Source organism: Sparassis crispa (genome assembly GCF_003851025.1).
Source record: "Sparassis crispa DNA, contig_000011F, whole genome shotgun sequence".
Lineage (NCBI taxonomy): Eukaryota > Fungi > Basidiomycota > Agaricomycetes > Polyporales > Sparassidaceae > Sparassis > Sparassis crispa.
In genome coordinates this window covers 455959-474896 of record NW_020939757.1, presented here as the reverse complement: position 1 = coordinate 474896, position 18938 = coordinate 455959, and the positions used below count along the sequence as shown (strand labels likewise).

At 50.6% G+C, this 18938-nt stretch overlaps 7 protein-coding genes across 7 annotated transcripts; 4 read left to right on the top strand and 3 right to left on the bottom strand.

Annotated features, from left to right (window-relative positions):
* Positions 1 to 110: 110 nt before the first annotated feature.
* SCP_1101510 (predicted protein) lies at positions 111 to 1499 on the top strand (the record flags this gene model as incomplete). The annotated part of the gene is made up of 1 exon (XM_027762587.1): positions 111 to 1499. One exon carries the CDS (start codon positions 111 to 113, stop codon positions 1497 to 1499), a length of 1389 nt encoding a protein of 462 aa, XP_027618388.1.
* Positions 1500 to 3132: 1633 nt separating this feature from the next.
* On the bottom strand, positions 3133 to 3413 carry SCP_1101500 (hypothetical protein; the record flags this gene model as incomplete). Its single annotated transcript, XM_027762586.1, has 2 exons — positions 3133 to 3298; positions 3346 to 3413. The coding sequence occupies 2 exons, from the start codon at positions 3411 to 3413 to the stop codon at positions 3133 to 3135; spliced, it is 234 nt and encodes a 77-aa protein (XP_027618387.1).
* Positions 3414 to 4556: 1143 nt separating this feature from the next.
* On the top strand, positions 4557 to 5015 carry SCP_1101490 (hypothetical protein; the record flags this gene model as incomplete). The annotated part of the gene is made up of 3 exons (XM_027762585.1): positions 4557 to 4813; positions 4876 to 4916; positions 4972 to 5015. The coding sequence occupies 3 exons, from the start codon at positions 4557 to 4559 to the stop codon at positions 5013 to 5015; spliced, it is 342 nt and encodes a 113-aa protein (XP_027618386.1).
* A 1080-nt stretch (positions 5016 to 6095) lies between these two features.
* On the top strand, positions 6096 to 8310 carry SCP_1101480 (hypothetical protein; the record flags this gene model as incomplete). Its single annotated transcript, XM_027762584.1, has 10 exons — positions 6096 to 6150; positions 6209 to 6441; positions 6808 to 6991; positions 7044 to 7075; positions 7220 to 7304; positions 7579 to 7646; positions 7815 to 7835; positions 7925 to 8000; positions 8088 to 8094; positions 8157 to 8310. The coding sequence occupies 10 exons, from the start codon at positions 6096 to 6098 to the stop codon at positions 8308 to 8310; spliced, it is 915 nt and encodes a 304-aa protein (XP_027618385.1).
* Positions 8311 to 9640: 1330 nt separating this feature from the next.
* On the top strand, positions 9641 to 10079 carry SCP_1101470 (hypothetical protein; the record flags this gene model as incomplete). The annotated part of the gene is made up of 4 exons (XM_027762583.1): positions 9641 to 9657; positions 9720 to 9747; positions 9807 to 9914; positions 9972 to 10079. The coding sequence occupies 4 exons, from the start codon at positions 9641 to 9643 to the stop codon at positions 10077 to 10079; spliced, it is 261 nt and encodes an 86-aa protein (XP_027618384.1).
* A 264-nt stretch (positions 10080 to 10343) lies between these two features.
* Positions 10344 to 14101, bottom strand: SCP_1101460 (ATP-dependent DNA helicase CHL1; the record flags this gene model as incomplete). The annotated part of the gene is made up of 17 exons (XM_027762582.1): positions 10344 to 10525; positions 10576 to 10897; positions 10969 to 11043; positions 11092 to 11241; positions 11315 to 11485; positions 11546 to 11679; positions 11732 to 11830; positions 11882 to 11939; positions 11996 to 12360; positions 12453 to 12552; positions 12633 to 12728; positions 12803 to 12882; positions 12949 to 13346; positions 13392 to 13531; positions 13596 to 13744; positions 13804 to 13900; positions 13961 to 14101. The coding sequence occupies 17 exons, from the start codon at positions 14099 to 14101 to the stop codon at positions 10344 to 10346; spliced, it is 2757 nt and encodes a 918-aa protein (XP_027618383.1).
* A 1298-nt stretch (positions 14102 to 15399) lies between these two features.
* On the bottom strand, positions 15400 to 17076 carry SCP_1101450 (predicted protein; the record flags this gene model as incomplete). The annotated part of the gene is made up of 4 exons (XM_027762581.1): positions 15400 to 15833; positions 15887 to 16745; positions 16803 to 16885; positions 16962 to 17076. The coding sequence occupies 4 exons, from the start codon at positions 17074 to 17076 to the stop codon at positions 15400 to 15402; spliced, it is 1491 nt and encodes a 496-aa protein (XP_027618382.1).
* Between the last annotated feature and the right edge of the window lie 1862 nt (positions 17077 to 18938).

The following is an 18938-nucleotide window of genomic DNA, read 5'->3' as shown; positions in this document are numbered from 1 at the left end:
AGCACTGTAAGTCTACGAAATTTGCTCACAGACAGTGTGTTTGAGCCTTTATGCACAGCGCTGGATCTGCAAGTTCGTGAGTGGGCAAAGAACGTTCTCAGTCGCAGAGCATGTCTTCGCAGAATTTTCGGGATATCCGAGTGCGGGAAGCTCCCATCTATCGTCTCTCAGAAGATGTCCTGCAAGCCATTTTCAAAACTGGCTGGTCGAGCGGGCGCTCTATGGGAGGAAGTCCTGTGTTCACTCTTGCCGTTGCGTCCGTCTGCCGCTTCTGGAGAGGAGTAGCAGTCGATACTTCTCTGTTGTGGACAACGATCGTCGTGAATACCACCTCCATGCGTGACCCAGGATTCCTTCATTCTTTCATTGCGCGTTCAGGTTCCCGCGGTCTGGACATCGTCCTTGCCAACCACTCTTGTGTTCCAATAGATCATGCTTACGAAGTATCGATGGCGATGCGGCACTTGAAGATCCTGCTCGCATACGTTAAACGATGGCGCACATTCTCGTTCTCCACAGCATCTGATTCGACACTGGCGCGGATCGTCTCTTCTCTGCGAGGCAGTGCGGATATCCTGGAAGAGCTCCAGGTTACCTATTCAAAGGGTGGCCATCTCATCCTCCCCCAAAACACGCCTTTCGATGTCAGCTTCACAGCACCAAAACTGCGCCAGTTGATTCTGGAGAATGCCTGCTGTCTTTCTCATTATTCAGGACAGAACTTTCCTGTGCTGGAGCGACTCATGCTTGATCATTCTGTTTCTCCGCCCGGCGACTACGACGAGATGTACGTAGCAGAACTACTGCAACCTCTGCGAAATCTCCGATACCTGAACTTCGAGGAAGATGTTGGCGTGCAGTTCGATTGGGAAGGCATGGAGAGGGTGTCACTGGAGCCTCTAGAAGAGATTGTATTCACACGCATGCGCGTCTGTGCCATCTCCAACCTCCTCTCTGTTCTAGAGGCTCCACGTCTCACGCGAATATCTTGCTGCAACCTGGAGGACATGGGTGATCTAGGCGAAGATGAAGAATTCATCGCACACCATGCAGTCCACTTCCCGTCTCTTCGCACACTGTCTCTCATCGGCTGCCTCCAAAATGCTCACGACTGCGTCAAGATTTCTTCCTTGGCTCGCGATTTCGAGCATCTCAATATCTCAGGGCTGAATATCTGCAGCATCAACAATGTCGTCGATTATGCTGGAACCGACAGCGGTCCTGTTGCATGGCCTTTCACCCGGCTCTCGTCCATAAACATTCGAAGTGATGCAGGCGTCTCAATCAGGGGGCTTCACAAGATGGTTGAAGCGCGGCATGAAGCCCGTGCAAAGGAGAAGCCGCCTGCCGTGATCGACGAACTGTATGTTTACACTTCTCAGCGTATATCTGAAGAGGATCGTGCATGGTTGGAGGGCATGGTTCGAGTATTCGAATGGTCGCCGGTCGATGGTAAAGTCGCAGACGGATCGCTCTCTCTGTCCTTCGTCCCCAAGTGACGGAGCCGTGTCAGGCAGATCTTGGAGACATTTCTCTTCTTCAGCCCTCGTGCATAGCCACTGTAGTTTGCATTTCTCACGTACGCCATGAGAGTCCTACATTTGAAGTCAGAATAATCGGCCTCAAGGTGATACTCAAAACCCCCCCCAATGAGACAGGAGAAGGAGAGGGGAGGGACGGGTCATGCAGCTCCAGTTCTAAGTCGGGCATGTACCTTGTCGTAGCGAAGAATGTCTAAACAGAACAGCGGACATAGGTAACGCATGGATAAAATGTTTCGCCAAATATTAGTCTGTATGAGCACACGAAGAAGTATCCGTCTAGATCTACATATATGCTAAGGTTAACTTGAGTCCATATGCGAGACAGCGACGAGGAACTTAGGTTTGAATCGACCAAACCTAAGGAGATATAAACAGAGGGTAACGAGCGGAGCCACACTGGTTATGTCTGCAAGCTGGCAATGCGAACGAATGAGCGACACGACCTTGATCAAACGGAATAATCACGAGGTAATCGAGCGACGAGACCGAACTTGCTAGCCTGCACTGCACATTGCGGAGGACAACCATGACGGCCAGCGCGTCATCATAAGCGATCGGGAGGACGGAGAACAGAAGGATGAATTCAAGAAAATGGACACGGCTCTTGTTTGGCGCGCATATTCGCCGTAGGGGCAAGCCTGCCGAATTGGCGCGCCGGCCGGCCTCAGAGGCGCGCCCCACACGCACACGTCTTCCGCACTAGGTGACAAAGTTGGTACAATGTTGTGCGGAATCTGCAGGGGAGGCCGGGTTGATTACAAGCATACATGGTTGAGCTCGATGACTCACTCGCAGGAATACCACAAAATGCCCAAGCAGCGAATGCGAACAGAACCAACAGCTGCACATCTCACAGGAAGGAATGAAATATCGTAACGAATCTCACGCACCCTGCAACGTCCGCGAGGATGAAGACTCATCGCTTGGGGACGTCTTCGGCACAACACTGATTCCCTTGCGAACATGCAGATCCGTGGTTTTCTGGCAGCATCATTCGAACTGTCTGCAAACACGACAGCCCATAATCGGGCACAACTTGACACCGAGATCATTGCATCGATCCCAGAGCCGAAAACCTCGGTAAGATGAGCAGTAAAGACCGATAGGGCAGGAAAACGACGGGAGAAGCGTCAAGTCATTAACGAACGTGTTGTTGCTCACGAATTCGAGGCGAATAACGGACTCAAAAAATTGGAAGCAACACTGCTTATTCGTCTCCCTTAACGCCGCAAAGCATTCTCTGATATCCCAATGTCATGTTCATTCCATGCGCTGAACACGATAGCCGAACGAACTCACCTATAAAATCCCGTCGTAATACCTCTATGTCCTTCATCAACCGAACATCGTTCGCATCCCACATCTGCAGCTTCAGCGACATAATTCCAAGTTGACTCACATGTTCAAAATGCACCTCCTCTCACTCCTCTCTCTCGTGCTCGCCGGCGTCGGTGCCTTCGCAGCACCGCAGAGCTCCTCGGCGCCCACGACTTGCAACGGCGGGGGATCTATCGACTGTTGCACGACGACGTACGAGCCCGACTCGTACGAGGCGACCGTTCTCACCACTGCGCTCAACCTGGACAAGTCAAACTTGCCCGAAGGTCAAATCGCCACGTCTTGCGGGGGCGGTGGTGTCAACGTCGGTGGAGGCAGCACTTGGTAAGCGGTAATTGTGTTGAGCGAAGGACGATAGAGCCGATTGAGGTTGTTGTATTTTCCAGCGAGAACATCCCGGTTTGTTGCACGGATAACTACTTCGGTAAGTATTTGGCATCTTTGCAGGGCGTACGCACTCAACTGATGAATATTGTTCCCAGGGCTAATCGGTGTGGGCTGTTCGCCCATCCCAGTCTCGCTGTAATCCATGATGTGGAATCTCCTTTGCTTAAACATGGTACGCATGCAACTTCCGCCCATATTGACTTGCGCTCAGCAATACACGATGTCCGTAGATACTTTCGTGGGACATTCGCCAATTTGAGTCAGATTAGGGTGAAGGCGATGTGACGAGGGCTAGATGGGCCGTATACCCCAGACAATCTTGGTACTATAGATTCACATGTTAATGATCACAAAATGTCATTCGCATGAATGCACCTACGAGTCAGAGTTTCGTGACCGATTTTAGATATTTGGATGTTATGGGAACAAGAAGTTTGCTGATAGCTGATCCGCACCACAGAAGCTCTGGTCGCACGCACGAACGGAATATTGCATAGAACTTGCGGGCATTGCACCCGACATGAACCGGATAACGTCTTCTGATGCTGTACGAACGATGATGTAACACTTGCTCCCATACTCATAATCAACAATGCACATGCTTTGAAAAAGACGAGTTCAACTGCATGAAAGATGAATTCACAGTATGATGGGACGAATGAGCAACCGTGACATACATATAGAAGTAGATGTCCATTTTGTGTTGTGGACAGAATACAGCGAAGTCACCGGCCTCTTCACAAACGGTATTCACAAGAGGCACAGTAATCTTCCAGTGTACGTGATGTCTTCAGACTGAATGGAATCAGTCATGAGTGGGCCGAACATGAGTCAATCTCGTTGCAACTGGACACGAATGATGTCCGGGATATGCAAGGTGTCTGAATGGCCGAACAAGACTGCTTCCAAACGGTCTCATAATTAGATGATTGATAGCGAGTATCGCTCCGGTCTCGCGGTCGACGTTCACGTCACAATTAACCCCTTGACGTTGCCAAGAATACGGAGAGGAGAAACTAGAGCATAAGGGAGGATAATTTATGTGTCAAAGAATGAGCGAACAAATACGATGGAGGGAGACCAGTAAATCTCTGAGAAAACGGAGAAAAATGCACGCGAATTGACGCTACTCGTTTCAATACATGTCGCAGGATACTCGCTGACAACGACACAACACGTCCATTCCATAGCACGAACACGAAATGTCGAGAACTTACCTATAAAGAACATCCGTTTTGTCCTCTAGCTCAACAGAAAATTGTCAAGTACCAGTTCCAACTCACCTACATGTTCAGCCTGCGCATCCTCTCCCTCCTCGCCTTGGCGTTCTCCGGCGTCAACGTTCTTGCAGCCCCACAGAGCTCCGGCACAACCTGCAACGGCGGAGGATCTATCGATTGCTGCACAACCACGTTCGAACCCGAATGCGACGAGGCGAACATCATCATCGACGCGCTCCGCATAGACAGGTCAACCTTGCCTGATGGCATGATCGCCACAGCATGCGGCGGCGGAGGTGTCAATGTCGGTGGTGGGAGCACCTGGTGAGCTACAGCGTCTTGATGAGACTATGATCCGTGCTGAATGTGATTCCCCTGACATCTAGCGACAACATTCCTGTTTGCTGCACGGACAATTTCTTCGGCGGTTCGTCAGTGCGAATACACAGAATTTCGTCCGTATTGATGTGTTCTCTTCGCAGGTGCTGTTGGCGTAGGCTGCTCACCTATCCCAGTCTCAGTCTAGTCTCCTGAGTCAAATATGCTGCCAGCAGTAAGTTTGCCGCATCTCCCATCTCGCCCCTCAGACTGAACATCCATACGGTGCTCTTAGCTGTTCGTCGTCGGTAATTTTGTTATTCTCTTCCAGAGCACCGGATGATACAAGAGTAGCCACGGGGGTGTGAAATTCCCGAGATGACCCAGTTATTTGTCATGCTGTGTTACAGACAAACTATTGCGAGTTAGAAATTCTGTCGTCAAAACGTTGAAATGCATGGATATAAGTAGCACACCTGTAACACCACCCAGACATGCGCTCAAGGACAGTGTCGCTAAAGTCAGCGATCAGCCTCGTGTTAGTCGACAAGTTACCATTGAGCACTGGAATACAAATAATGATAAGATTGGCGATGTTGTAGATGCACTGTGGGCCTCATTTATCCCGACCTTACACAAAATCCGACTCATGGTGCTGCTGCTGTCAACTACTCCCACATGGCAGGCACAAATGAAGATAAGAAAAGATCGTTTCCTGTCAGGCGGCCCGTCAGACCCAGGACTCGGAAGCGACCTAGCGTAAACTCGAGAGATTCACCTGGGTACCAGAAAGACTTTATTTTGAACAGATAGCTAGTCACGATGCATGGACGTTTGAATGCTGAGCGCTGAGCGCTGAACGTCAGCGAAGTGTCGATTGAGCAAGTGAACATGATAACATGACATTTGAATGACATGTAGGAAGACGCGGTGGCTCGAACTTCTTCGTACTCTAGGCGCCACCTCCGAGTCACCCACCAATAACCCACCCATGAGCCCACCAATAGGAGTCTGGGATACCCCGCAACACGTGACTTGCTAGTGAACGGGAGTCGGGATCGGTATCGTATGTCGCCGTTGTAATAATTCACAGAGGCCCGGCTCTCCACCAGGAGACAAGCCGACATATAAATTCTGTCTCTACCTTTTAGAATCTCTGGCACATTTCTATTCTCAGTCAGCGCGTTCAGGCATTTTGAAACAGTCGAGGTACGAAAATGTGGAATCGTTGCTAGAGGCGAATCTGGAGTGCGCTGAAACCAGTCTTGTTCAAAAGTTTTATTTCAGAATGTCGGTAGTGCACGGTATTCGGACGCTTGGTGTCCTCGGTGCAGGACAAATGGGTGAGCTGACTTTCTGAGCCAGAATCGCGTAATTTCTCTTACTTTGCATCGGACACAGGTCTCGGCATTGCCTACGTCTCCGCTCTTCATGCACGAGTGCCGGTGATGTTGTTTGATCGCTCAACGGCTCAGATTAAAAGCAGCCTTGCGCTCATGGACAAGCTTCTCACCAAAGACGTGTCCAAGGGGAAAATCACGTCGGAACAAGCGTCCGTCGCGCGCGAGCGCGTGAGCGTGATATCCCAGGAGGAAGGAATCAAAGGCATGCGCGACGTGGATATGGTAATCGAGGTATGCATGCCTTTATGAATCGTATACGCATAGGAATATTCCACCGCTTGCGCGCCAGTCTACGGACGAGCTATCACCGCAATATCAACATGCGGCCACTAAGTTTCCAGTTCCGCCTCAATCGACTTCGGTGGGAAATCGCTTACGGTTGATATCTGTATAATGGTAATAGGCGAGCAGCGAGTTCATTGTCTGCAGCGATGTGTACTCATAGCGTGAGCCACGCTGACCGTGTTCGCGCATCAGCGATGGGTTCGCTGACCTGACTAGAGTACCATGGCAAGGACGACCATTTTATCTAATCCATCATACACGCGGCATTTACAAAGTAGTGTCACACCCTCAACTGACGCTTTGTGTATTCAGGCCGTCTCAGAGAATTTACCCCTGAAACAGACATTATTCCGGACACTCGCCGCCGAAGTCTCTCCAGAAGCCATCCTCGCCTCGAACACATCCTCTATAAGCATGACAAAAATTGCAGCTTGCATTGTTGCCGAGGGCCAGGCTGCCTCTGTGGAGGGGAAGAAGAGTGCTTCTCGAGTTGTCGGTGAACGATGCTCTCTTTCTTCTTCGCGTGGAAATACTCACTTGTCCTTCAGGCCTTCATTTCTTCAACCCTGTCCCAGTAATGGTACGTGATACTCCAATTCATCTCTGTCATTCTCACACGCTCATGATATTTGCCTGCTCGACGTCACGTGGACATCGTCTGACCCCATTGTGCCTCCTCCTTGCCGAAAACGCGCACGCCAACCCCCCTTCTACACGTAACCAGAAACTCGTTGAGTTGATCTCGGCGCTTCAAACGTCGCCAGAAACCCTGGCGCGTGCTAAGAATTTTGCAGAAGCATGCGGGAAGGGTGCGTAGGCGTCAATTAAACTCTGCTTCACGAGCTCTATTCTACATCCACCCTCGTCTGCCGCTGCTATCGCATAGGGCGTTTGTGGAGAACGCCACCATCTTGCAAGCTCCTTGTTCCGTGTCATTCAAAAGGCCGTTATTTTGTCTCCTTGAATTGACCTTGAATATTCGTCGCTCTTCTGATCCGATCATCGTGCATGTCTGACCCACTTGTTTTCACCACGCCGTCCTTTGGACGCCCTGCCATCTTCTCTTCAACTCGGCTTACGCAGAAGTAACAACGTCCAAGGACGTGCCCGGCTTCGTCTCCAATGCACTTCTAATGCCGTTTATCAACGAGGTACGCGCTGCATTACTGCCCTCCACCCTAGTCACCGCCTAACATGCCGATCAACGCATGTGCAATTAAACCATCCACTCCTATATTGTTGCTCCCACTTTCACTCATCTCCGGTCCATCGTGGCTTGGAAACTCGGACTGCTGTGATCGACCACTTGCTGCGCTCAGGCTATCATGTGTCTCGAGAAGGTCAGTTACTCCGCCCACCCTTCTTCCCAACGGCGTGCGAGCCGAAGGGGTGGGTTCGTCAGATCTCTGTTGACGCCAATCTCTGACAGGGCACAGCGACACGCGATGATATCGACAAGACGCTCAAGCTCGGGATGAACCACCCAATGGGGCCACTGCAGCTAGGTTCGCCCATCCTATCTGATTTCTCATCGTCTGCGACTGTTTCGTACGCTCCCGCTGATCACTGCCCCATTTGTCTCGTTTGAGTAGCCGATTTGTGAGTCCCCGCTACTTCTCCTTGCGTCCTCCGGACACTGATGATGCCTTTGGCATTGACAGCATCGGCCTGGACACATGCCTTGCGATTCAGCAGACGCTTTACGCCGGAACTAGTGACTCCAAGTACCGCCCAAGTATCCTTCTGGAGCGCATGGTTGACGCGGGTTGGCTGGGCAAGAAGAGCGGGAAGGGCTTCTATGAGTATCCGCAGTGAGCTAGGGCTATTTCATAGGTGAATCTGTATCGCTATTTTCGTTAACCATCTTTCATAATTGCTTGGTTCCAAGTCTGGACGATGAAGACTTACGGTCTATGATTGGATTATGTGCGATGTTCACCTTCTGTCGGAGTTTGCTTCGCCCATGCTATGCTGCGCCGCTGTCTATGCTCCAGCAGCTGTCGTTCGCTGTCAACCAGACGGCGCTGACTCGGTCTTATTGTGCCCACATCTCACTAGGCGCGTCTAATGCTCTCCGATCATGTTTCAAGCTCGAATACATACACACCGTGTCCACCTCTGGAAGCTTTACACGGCTTTACATGCAAGCTTTGCATCCCCACGAAGTGTGCGCCAAATCCACTCCCATTGCCAATCGATTATCGATGTACACCGCATTGCACCAGCTGCGAGTGGTGTGATTTTTCAAGGTTATATTATAGCAATGCAGAAGATAGCTTAAGACAAAAGTCAATCACCGTGACGCTTGCGGCTTGCACGAATCCCACTAAGGCACGTCTTTTAGCGCTCACAGCCACAAACCGTCTTTTTCAAAGTCCGAGAATGGCAACTTTATAAGAACGTCGCTGATGGTAGTTCCTCTGGATTGCGCTGATAGTCTGCGATGTAATCACCCATACAACCCGCTACGAGAATGCACATGGACTGGAAGATTGGTGGGTTCAAACATGATCACAGCCGCACTATGCCGGGAAAGACAAATCTTCTCGGATCCTTCGTGTTGCGTGGCACGTCGGGCCGGGGTCTTAATTGCACTTGCCCTCTGCAACGAGGCGGACTCTGTATGCTCGACGGTATGGATTTCCAACGAAAGCTCTCCTCTGAAGAACATGAGCCACTGCGCAGTTTCATAGAACGTGCAACGAGATCGGCCACGCCGGCTTCAATTATTCAATCATTACTCTAGCTGCGGCATTAGTTGTGTGTCCCTCGGAAGCAGAACTATCGTGAACGTCCCTCAGTGGAGTCACAAGGCACGCGGTCTCGTGGCTTTGATGCTTTCCGGTGCCCACGCTTCAAGATCGGAGCCTGCGCCTCGAGGTAGACAAGCCTATTGGTGATATGCTACTTCCTTCAACTTTACTGTGCTGCCTCCCGGATCTCCTGCGCTCTCTTTAATGCTGAGAGGGGTATATAAACCTACTGCTACTCCATAGATGCATTTCAACATCCACCCTCACGAACATAACGACTACTTCGTCGGTCCTCGTATCCCTCCACTCGATCAACCGACGTCAACCTCTTGTGAGCATTTCTCCCAGCAGCGCCCTACCTGTATAACTCACCCAGTATCTAGACTTTCAAGATGTGTCAAGCAGAGTGGTCAGTTCTATCTCTTCGAACCATTGACTCATCCTCGGACGGTATGCTCATACCTCTGGCAGTTTCGGAAACTTCCACAGGAAGTGCCAAGTGAGTCGCTCCCCTTCCTCCATCGACCATGTATTGCGACGCTGATTGCTACGTATCAGCATTATGTCAAGCTTTACGAGTCGGGGAATAAGACAGACTGCGGATCACCGACGTGCGGACTCAGTTCGTCGCATAAGCATACGGCAAGGAATTGTCCATGCCCCAAAGTACCAAATTCTCTACTTGCATGTGATGAACCTATACCTAATTCTGATACTCTCTAGGTGCGGCAGGAAGACCGTAAAGTTCTCAACTTAATTCAAGATCGTTGTGATGCGTGCAAGACGGCAGCGTGGGCCTCCATCGAGCTTGAATCAGGTCGAGTGTGGTGACCTTACGCGAACATCTCCGAATGTAACATATGGCCCGAGGAGAGGGTTGGAGCGACGGGAGTGGTGATGACCATAATAATGATAATATTGTTGCTGTCAGTTTCAATAACGCATTCTGCATGACTGATTGAGGGGGAAGTGTGACAGATGCGCTCTCCGACATACTACTTGCTCTATTCCGGCATACACGAGAACGAAGATAATAAGGATATGCACTACGACCCACCGATGTATTCCATGCCAGTCTAAAGCCATCCTAGACCCCTAGCCTTCCCTCCTGCTCCGATAAAATTTGCCCATCTCTTTCATGGCTTGTCCAAAGCCATCGGTGACGATCGTATTCTTGCCGATCCAATTAGGCAGCTTGTTACGGATACGGGGTGAAGTGTATCTACTGTCGACAAGCACTAGAGATGCCCAATCTCCTCGATGCCGGATTGCACGTCCTGTCAAGGGGTAAGAAGCATATTGTCGTCCATATGAAGGCAAAGCACACCTATACTTTGGTTAACCGCGTTCATGCACATGTTCTCGTAAAGTTCGGTCGCGGCGTCTTTCGCACCGTTGGGTGCCTTCACATGGGCTCCAACGCCACCCCCACCAGAGCGACGCTGTTCCAACCTATTGACATAGTTCATCCGCTCGCGCAGCTCCGGCGACGCGAGGTTAGCGAATGGCAGTCCAATGATGATCACGGCGCGAGCGAGGTCGTCCGTGAAGTTCAGTCCCTCTGACAGTTTGGCACCGATCACTGCGAAGAGCATCGCACCGGCCTTGCTGCTTCTGGGCTCGGCAGATGCACAGGCGATATTTTGCGGCTGGAAGACATTCGGTTAGGCTAAGTGTCTAAAAGTGACCTTCCTCCCCCACAATCGTGGAAGAGACGCACCCAATCGTGGATCTCCGTAGCGTACTCCCGCAATACGGTCTCTACCTGGCCACTTTCCTGTGGTTCCGAGAAGACCTGATAACAAGTCCTTATCAGGTAATCGCGCAGCACTAAACAGCATACCCTCTTTTTAGCAGCGATCTTCACCAGCAGACCACTCTTCTCCCATGCGATCATCACCGTGTGCAGAAAAGCATACGAGGGAAGAAAGACGACCATCCCGCCGGGAATGATGCTCGCGAAATTCACAAGCATCTGACCGAGTTCTGCAATCTAGTTTGCACCAGAAGTCGATTCTTTCAGCCCAGCACCCACGGGCGATGGGAAGGCACATCAGGACACGTACAACTTGCAGATCACTGCGCTGCTCAAATTTGAACTGCATTTCATGTCCACGGGGGCCCCTCTTTAACACCAGAGTTTGCAAGTTCGCCGGTGGTATGATATGCCCACACGAGAAGGTGGACATGCGCTCGCCCGGTAGGTCGGCAAACAACTGATTAGTCATGTCCGAAATCTAACGAAGGTCATGCCTCTGGTGTCTCATGCAGGGAACAAACTACGCCGAAATACTCACCGGAGACATGGTGCCACCGGCCAATACAACCGACCTGGCTTCATCGATCACCTCCTGGAAGTATGTTGATGGATTCAAGTGCTGGTATTTAATCTCGACCTGGCGGTCCACCATTGAAAAAGTCACGCGGCCATCTAGGTAAGGTCTCAGAATCGGTCCATCAACAGATGTTCAGAAGGACTATACCATCACTTGCGGCCGTCAGCGCCGAAATGAAATTTTCTACTGCATGCAGAGGTGGTGTGTTGCTTGAGAGTCGTGCTAATTTGGACAACTTCGCCGGATCTAGCAACTGTCAACACGTCATGGAATACAAACATATCGACAGAAGCATACCGTGACCGGCTGCCTTCTCTAACGCCTTCAAGGAATACGCAGATATCTTACGCGCAATCTGGATATGAGTTACTTTGACCTGACTTGTGAAAGAAGTTCGTTCAGAAAATGTACCTTGCTATTCCGAAGATATCTCTCGACTTCTAGCAAATTGACGCCCTCTGCTTTGCGGCCCAATCGTCGGAGTAACTCATCGGAGGTGATGACCTCTACACTCGAGCAACGGTGCTTCGACTCGGTCTTCCTGGCCGGCTCCTGCCGATCTTCGCCACCTCTAGGAGTTTGCATATCACGCCACTCCTCGGCATACTGCGTGAGAACATCCAACAGGCCCATGAGGCGAGCGAGATGCAGAGCGTGCGCGGTAGCCAGGCGAGTCCGGAAGCGCGAGAGGTAGATCGAGAGTTGATGCCTTGCAGTGGATAGCGTGCGTAGAGGTAAACAGGTGGTTGATAGGGATAGAAGCGTAGAGATGAGGTCTGAAGGAACGTGAACAGGTGAGATCTGATTCCGTGTTTCATATAAACAGAACGTGGAGTAGACGACTGGGGACAACAAATGAGACACGTACTGTGCGCTTCGTCGATGATTACAACTTGGTCCTTCAAGTTGATTCCTAATGCTTCACGAGCAGTCTTCTGAAGAAGCAGATTGTATGGAAGCAGCACAAGCTGCCGTCAAGTCGACATCAGCAACAGTGCTTTAGAAACTGAACGCGCTTGTGACAGATACAACAAAAAAAATCGTGCACCTGTGCTTGTGGAATTGCCCGTCGCGAGCCAAAATACGGACATGTTTCTGCAATTTTCCCCGTAAGAAGTAAATCTTCAATATCCTTCGGTGTTGCCTGTGTGCACCAGAAGCAGGTTCAAGTGGGTTCTCTAGTCAATATCGTAAAGACGACAAAACGAAGCAACATACAAGGATCTGATCTCGTAAATCAAGCATATGGATTTCTTCGTCCTGTGGAGGGAGAAACCCGCAACGCTTCTTTCCTTTCTCTGCGATGAGACGAAGATAATAAATCAATCCGGGGCATGAAACCAGGGGTCACTGGCACCACGTACCACTGAGCATCTGTCTGCATGCTTCATCAAGATCCCCCACATGCCCACGTAGTGATTGGTTGATACAAAGCTGTTTACGCGAGCCTAACGACACTGCACGAACATTGCATGAGTTGTCGCTGATATCATCTGCAGAATCCCCATCCTTATCGGCTTCCAGGTTAACTGCTAAGATGGGGCGCTTCGTGTGAGTCCCTACGGCAATGGAAGGTAATGAAGACTGTGGTGCCCCCGGTGAAACTGCTACAGAGACATTCAGCAACAGTTGGAGTTTCCGAAGTTCGTGCAGAACTTGAGCTAGCTGGGAGTGTGTACGAGAAGCGTAATAGATTTTTGTACAAGTTGGCTCCTGATCATGAACGTGTCTCGATGTTGACGCGGTCGCGCCTTGCTGCAACCTAGAACGCGTGAGACACGCACGAAAAAGGCAACGCAACGCTTACTTCTGCATAAGTGCACGAACAGCAGGGGAGATATTGCTCTGCTCTGCGTTGTCATCAGAGAGCGCTTGGGAGTCAGGCAAGAACGCGGCATCTTCGTCACCCAGTACATCGTTCGACGTATCCTCAGTTGCTACTAGTTTCTGGAGGCTCAGTAGTTAACGCTCGATTAGCATACTTGAGATAATTCGACGCGAGATGACCCACCATTCGTTTGCGTACGCGGCCGTTGGCCAACATCCGCATCGCTGCTTCTTTCTTTCGCGCTTTGGCCAAAGCTGCAGCATACTCGAGCTCGTCAGCCTCCAGTTCGCGACGACGCCGTTCAACTGTCTGGGAAAGAACCCAGTCAGGGCCTGCTGTGTTCAGGGTGCGTAATTAATCAACGCAGTGTATGTCCAGAAGGTAGACGTACCATCACCTGCCAGAGCATCCAACTGTCCCTGTCGTGCTCTGTTCTGCTCATCTCTCAACCATGTCAACGAGGCACATAAAAGACTGAGTGTCTTTCCCTGCACACAATATCGTGAGCCACATCACTTCGACAATGGGAGATGTATGTGTTTACATACTGTGCCAGTGGGACTTTCGACGATGCTAACTTTTCTATCCTCGATAGAGGTATATAGGTGGCGCATGAGATCGAGTTGGATATGGTAGGGAGTGAATGGAAACGCAGGAAAAGCCTCTGGGGTGGTGAGTTTCAAAGACATGGGGATGCGCTCTTGCGTAGGTTTCAATGTAACGTTTTTCTGCTTTGAAATTCTAGACGACGTTTACCAGTAAGTTCCACAGCAGCAAAATAATATCGCACAGCAATTTCTGGACGGTCGCTCGGACCTAGAAGTTCCAACCTGACCTTACCGCAACAACCTGGCTAGGTTGCACTGGAGCAATTTCCCAACTCTATGTGAGACGCTTCCTTTCCCCCCTCTAAAATGCGCAACACGTGTAACAGTCACTCACATTTCGGAGTTCCTCCAACGCCTCCAAATTCAAAGCGAATGGTCCGGTTCAAGCTCGACCCAGATATCTCAGAGCTAGCACGCAGAATGCAGATCTACAACTTATAACATCTAGTTGGAATATCAGCACAAGTAGATGAGCGTCGTGGTGGTCATGAGAACAGTAGTCACTAAGACAAGACCTTGACTAGCGTGACAAACACGATCACGTGAGTCGTGCTCCAGCATGTCACACCGGTATCATCACTGCCAGGCATCGCTGTGCATCAATTCACTATGGCGGCCAATATTCTAAGTGCATACAGGGTCATGCGCGCCATTGCACACTGTGCATGCAGGTGCACGAATGTGAGTGGATAAATTGCATCGACAGTGTTGCTACTAGTAAAATCCATTTAATCCGTGTACCAGCATCTTTGTGCGCCACTTCTGAGCATACTGCTCTTATACCTAAGCCTGCTAAATATATGCTTATTTAGGTGGACAAGACTGCCTGCCGAACGATGTCCTGTCCTCTACAACTCAATACATCGAGAATTCACCGTGTGGAGGGATTCAAATCTCTGCATTCCGGTGATATATATTATATAAACAGACAGTAGATGACAGCATTTGTGCAAAACAATTTATCGAAACAAACGATGATGCATCGGGGTGATTTGCCAAAACAAGAGGTAAACTGGTGCATGTCAATGTACGACCACGCACGATGACGGGGACGCCATGTGCATGATGCATTTTAATGTGTGCACCACGAAAAGTAAAAGGGCCGAACGTTGTATCTGATCATTGTCCAGTGCCCCCTACCATATTACGCCCAAGTCAAGTCAGACTGTCAGAGAGAGCTCCAAGATCTGTGAAAGATTACATATACAAGAAAATCAAGAAAATCTGTTTAATGGTAAATAGTGCGTAGACACAGTCACTCCAAGTCGGGCAGAGTTGACAGAGCCTACGACATTGACAGGCTCTTGGACTAAGAATCAGCGATCAGCGCGTTACTAACATGAAGGAAGGTAAGATGCTCACAAAGTGGTCATATAGGCTTACCACCACTGCAAGAGTTCCCGCGAAAACACAGCCTCATCGACGACGACGGAGCAAGTAACGGACATCCCGATGCGCATCTCTCTAGCGCGTACCTGGGGCAACCGCGCGGTGATAGCCGTCATCACGTACTCATTCATCACCTCGTCTTGTCTGCCAATCTGGAAGACTATGGCCAGTTGTGGAACACGCTCACCCAGCGCAGCCAGGGCTTGGTCCGTCAATTCCCAGTCCAGGAATCCGACGAAAATTTCCTGGAAACCACAGGAGCCAAACACCATCCGTACTTCTCGGAATTGAGTCGAGTTGATGCGATTCAGGAGCATCGGTACCCAAGCGCACTGCACCATGGTGTAGCCATCCCTGGGACAGACAATCTGCAAATTTTCGAGACGAGTGTTGGCCAGTAGGTTGAGTTTGTCGTTCAGATACACTACGAGTGCCACGATGTTACACGGTGAAGGGGAAAATACGCATGTCACGTACCTTGCTCATCGGTGCGAGGATGGAATGATATTTTAAAGGTTCGTAGGGACGTCCCTGCCTCCCGTAACAGCCCATTCAGGATGTTGCATTGTTTATCCGACGCATGGGAGGACCATTCTAAGTGGCGAAGAGAGAATTGGAAGGGCACTCCTGCGCGGTGCCTGTTCGTGATGGCCTCGATCCCCCCGTGACTCCGATGTCGTTCACTATGCAGCATTTCCTCCACTACAAGCTTGTGAATCTGGATTTTCCCCTCAGAATTGGACGCTGTCTCCAATCCGTCCGTGGGTTTCTTCCAGTGCTCCCAAGTTACTGATCGTAGGGATACCGATTCCAATCTGGGGAAACCGAACAACAGATGCCTGAGTACGATACCGGCTTTAAATTCGACGGACTCCATGTGAAGAGTATGGATGGAGGGGGAAAACGTGCCGAGGCACACCCGCGCCTCTATATCTAGATCCTCAGGTTGGAGAGACCGAAGTGTTAGGCATTCGACCTGATCGAGATAAAACAGAACGGAGAGGAGCGATTCATTAGTCCAATCGTCCTCGTCTTCGGAGAGGTAGTCCTCCAAGGGTGGCGGTCTCTCCCTACTGATGACGAGCTCGTGGACGTACGGGGCAACTGCAACTGGGGACAACGGGGAAGTCTCCAGGAGGTCTTGGAAGGTACGGCATCGCGGTCCGCAGTGTACGACAGCGCGGCGGAACAAATGAAGGCGGCTGGTGGGCACCCATTCGCGGGATGTCGCGCCACAGGCTGCAAGTGCCCGAGGATTGTCCCAGAGATAGTCTATGATCTGATCGCATAACTCGAGCGGAAGTGCGGGATATGGTATTTTGTACGCCTCTGCGAGCTTTGAGGAAATGCATCAGGAGCCCACGCTAGAAGACTACGAAAAGCCAAGCCGTACCATTATGTTACGTTCTCTCTGAGTTATACAGGCAAATAGAGCGATTTGTGAAAACTTAGATTGACGCCGAAAGAACCTAGCAACTACCGGAAGCCATTGTAAAACGGGAAAATTCGGTTAGAGTCATGGAGCAGACGGCAATTTAGACACCGAAAATACCTGCGTGCAGCTCCCGAGTGACGACGAAGTAACTCTTGCAGTTGTACACAGCATAAATAGCTGGTAGACACGCGGCAACGTAAGCTGATGATATCGATGCAACCAGTTCTTGCATCGATGTCATCAGAGTTCAAAATGGACGCTGGGCAACGGCACAAGCGCAGTCGGCGGCTGTCCTACTCCGCTTGAAATTGGCTGCCTGCAGAGCTCCCCAGCACAAACTGGGTTTCGAGAGTTACGATTCACGACGACGGGTGCTTGTTCTACTCGACGAACAACACAAAGTAGCCAGCCCACGAGAACAATTGCTTACCCAAATTAAATATTCATCGTGTTCCAATTTTTTGCAGCCTCCTGCTACACCGCCGTTTAGGCCAAAGCTCGGGTAGATAGTCAATTTCCGAGATCAGAAGACAGTTTACAAAAAGATCAGATTGGCATCATACGGACATTTTTGGGACATTATGAGCGGGATATCTCCCGGATAACTCGCTGCTCTCAGCCTGATATCCTCCGTTCACACTCCTGCTGAGCTTTGCCCTCCATGAAGACTTCGCTGAGATTTCCCCCAAAATCTGCCTGGCGGCGTCAACCGTGGGAACCACTGGAACGCCACGTCTTTTCCCGGCATGGTCTGATGTCAAAGTCTGCTTCTCTCCTTGACCAAGCCTCCAACTTCTCTTCTTGTCATTCGTCCTGGTCGCGCCCACGCGCCCACGTTCCAGCGCAGTCCTTGTTCTGTTCTACCGCCCATTGCACATTTTCAAGCTCAAGTGCCTTTCTTCTGCAGTGTTTTCTCTGTTGTGCTGGACTTCTTGGTCTCTGGCAAGTTGGGCTGTGACCAACTGCGTCCGTCTGGCCTTGGCTGTTGTGCCGGCTCCTGCACCAATGTCATCTCTGCCCAAATGCGCAAATACCCTGTACGAGGTGCCTTTCGGTGCATACCCCACCTCTGTGCCCTGCTGACTACCCCGCGAAGGGTGCCTGTCGCCGAGGTGTGCACTTCTACTCTTCCTCGAGTTTAGCACACTTGCTCGCTAGGTGATGGGGTCACCATCTCACAGAATCTGACGGGCCGCGGAGAGTGCTCCACAGTGTGGCACGGTGAATGCCCATGCTACACCGTATACAAGTGTAGTACTGTAGCTCCTACAATAGCGTCCTGTAGTGTCCTGTAGCATACAGAAAACCAATATATTTGTTATTTACACCCTTAACTGCAATATAACAAGCCGCGCAGCTGTTATGGAAACAAACAACGATGAGGAGCCGTGCCCTGCATGTTCCCGAGCTCAGCGGGAGATCACTTGCTGAGGTCTCACAGCTCTCGCTCTCCCCGGAGTCTCCTGGGATATGATGATTTCTATCTGGGTGATATCCGTGCCAGATCCGGAAAGAGTCGTGGGATCATCACGCGATATTTGGACCCGGATCTCAGCCTGGACTCTGGCCAAAATGGCTGTGTAAGTGGTGGGACCATGGTATATGTCTCATGGCGTTGCCCGTGAGAGCCTGCGTCGTGGAATTTTGAGTGTGAAGACAGGGTGATGAAATCGACTCGGAGCGGACCTAGCCGAGTCTGAGGCTACACTGCCGAGTGAATGTGTGGTAACCCATAGTATGTCAATTCGTACGGGAACCATAATGCAGCTCTGGAGACATCCCCGGAGCCGAGACTGGCAAGCTTCTGGAGGAGGTAGGCCAATGATGAAGAAGATGATCTAGTAGAAGGTGAAACGCAGAGTTGATACTGGCAGTCGCTGATAATACGACCTTCAGTGCCATAGATGTCAGCCATGCTTCGAGCACGGTGGTGCGCCAGCTATACGCAGTGACTTTGTGCTTCAAAGGTTGGTTGAAGATACACAATCTCATTCGAGTTCAAATTCATACAAAATACTATCCAACCGCCCACGTATCTTACGCCAAGCAGAGCCTACGATCCAACGAACAGCTGCAGTTCCCACCTGCAAACAT